Raw genomic sequence first — 2,500 nt, 5'->3', positions numbered from 1 at the left:
TACTAATCTGGTGCGGCTTGGACCAAAAAAGGATGGACACGCAACTCGCTCAGCCAGCCAGCGCTGCGAGACTTACAGCGGCCAACTTCGCCGCGGCACGCTCATTGGCTAAGTATTGAACTTGCGTCAAGGCCGATGCGCGTAGATTCCCAGAATGTTTACTTTCGGTTAGATTCTTCGACAGCATTCGCAGAGGTGACTGCCGTATTGTGTACCGCAGTCAGAAGTAATTTATTACTTTTGGGAGTTTAGTAACGTGATATCAGTTTTCAATTGTTCGTTCACTTATATTGCTTTCAGATTTAACACACAAGAAACAGTAGCACGGTTTTCGTTGCGAAAATGTGCATTGGCAGTGCTACGCGATCGAATTGTGTATTATGTACACGCGGTGTTCTTCTCAGGAAAACTGAGACCGAAGCGACATGTGACGTCAGTCGTTCAGCCCGCGAGCGGTGGGATGGGGGGGTTCACATGGTTTGTTTGTTTCAGAACCACACCCATATACACACATTTCACATGTAAACCATTTGTCCGCCCCCTGTCGATATTTATCGACTAAGTTCCTTGTTGCTGTTGATTTACGTTTGCTTTTCAATGTTGGTTGGTGTTTTGGCCTTGTCGCTGCTGAGTTAACAGACGACGATTTGCTTTGCAGATTATTAGTTTTACGTTTTCTGTCTGTAGTTGCTAACGAATGTAATGTACATACAATCGGATTGGCATAGTCTGTGGGCAGTAACATGCTGTTGTTAGCACATGTACTTCTTGTGTTTTGACTTTGTTTCGTGATTTATGCGTCAACGCAGTCCCACATTTCTTCAGTTGTTGTTGCAACCATTGACTGACTGAAAAGCAGTAAAAAGTGCACGGGGAACTACTGAATTGCCTCGAAATGCAGCATTCTGCAGAGAGAGAGAGAGAGAGAGAGAGAGAGAGAGAGAGAGAGAGAGAGAGAGAGAGAGAGAGAGAGAGAGAGAGAGAGAGAGAAGAAGGAGAGAGAGAGAGAGAGAGAGAGAGAGAAAGAGAGAGAGAGAGAGAGGAGAGGGGCAGAGGTAGAGAGAGAGAGAGAGAGAGAGAGAGAGAGAGAGAGAGAGAGAGAGAGAGAGAGAGATGGGAGGGGCAGAGGGAGAGACAGAGACAGAGACAGAGAGACAGATAGAGCATAGACAGAACAAATAGTAAAGACAGAAAAACAGACAGATCAGACAGACATACGTTTAATTTGCGCTGGTTTGTTTTAGAATGAATATGTAAAACGCCTGGAGCCAATTGATGGGACTCGCGCTATAGAAACGTTATTTATTATTATTAGTCTGGTTTACGTTTTGTTTTCAGTTTGTCAGTCTCTCAGATGCAAATATGTCTCTGTATGCATGTTTTTGTTCATTACAATAATAACAGCACTAACATTACGTATACATGATTACTCATTTCTTTCAAATAGTTCGTATTGCATACTGACGCAGTAACTTTTTATTATAAAAGCATGTGTACACCATATTCTTCATCAATTAGTGTTTATGCAGTGTACCGGAGACCTAGGGCATCTCCCTAAATCCAATTCGCAAAAGCAAACTTTCAGACACTAAAATACTCAAGAACAACACTGCTAGGCACTTGAGCTGAACCAAAAAATGTGTATGGGTAGCAAATGAGTTGTTCTTCAATTTGAGATCAAAGAGGTCACTCTTGCTTACTTTGATTTGTGTGTGTAATTTAGTGTATTCAAATTTGCTTTTGCAAAATGTTTTTGGGGGATGTCCTAGTTCTCCGCTACACTGCATAAACACTAATTTATGAAAAATGAAACTCTTTATTTCATACGGTAGGAGAATGAATGACCTTTCTTGAAATACACTTGGTTTGAATATAACTGGCCGCATCACAAAGATCTACAGCTAAATGTATATGTGTACTTTTGTATGACGGGTAGTGTAGTATATTCAATTCCGTTCTTCTATTATATTCTTTCGATTCTACTTTACTCACTTCGTATTCCTCAGGCTGACCAACAAGCTGTTGGAGTTTGTGCTAATCTATTTTAGTCCACTTTTGTTTTTTTCTAGTTCATTCCATTCCATTCTATTCTATTATATTCTGTTCTATTCTATTCTATTCTATTCTGTTGATTTTACTCTACTCCACTCGTACCCCCCAGGCTGATCAACAAGCTTCTGGAGTCTGAGGGCAAGCCCAAGGTGCACTTCCAGAAGAAGGCGGCCACCATGTTCGTGGCCTACACCAACATCGAAAGCTACAACAACGGCTGCCTGCAGTACGGTCTGGCTAAGGAGTTCACCGTGCAGTCCGCGGACCTGTGGGAGGGCAGGAAGGGACCTTTCTTGAACGTCATCAACAACATCCACAGTCTTGGCTTCTTGGTGAGACAGGGAACACTTGGGGTGGGGGTGAATGGGGATGGTGTATTGGGTCTATCTGTCCAGGTTTTGGTCTGTAGGGGGGCAGGAAGGGGCCCGTCTTGGTTGTCATCAACAAC

The 2,500-nt window shown here is 43.0% G+C and overlaps 1 protein-coding gene across 1 annotated transcript in view; it reads left to right on the top strand.

Annotated features, from left to right (window-relative positions):
- LOC138971656 (transgelin-2-like) overlaps positions 1-2,500 on the top strand; it is a 19,844-nt gene that overhangs the window by 12,561 nt on the left and 4,783 nt on the right. Inside the window, exon 5 of the mRNA XM_070344426.1 lies at positions 2,162-2,384. Coding sequence (XP_070200527.1) covers positions 2,162-2,384 — 223 coding nt within the window. The remainder of the gene's footprint in view (positions 1-2,161; positions 2,385-2,500) is intronic.

Source organism: Littorina saxatilis, linkage group LG7, assembly GCF_037325665.1.
Source record: "Littorina saxatilis isolate snail1 linkage group LG7, US_GU_Lsax_2.0, whole genome shotgun sequence".
Lineage (NCBI taxonomy): Eukaryota > Metazoa > Mollusca > Gastropoda > Littorinimorpha > Littorinidae > Littorina > Littorina saxatilis.
The sequence above is the reverse complement of the archived record's forward strand: the minus strand, read 5'-3'. Positions and strand labels throughout refer to the sequence as shown.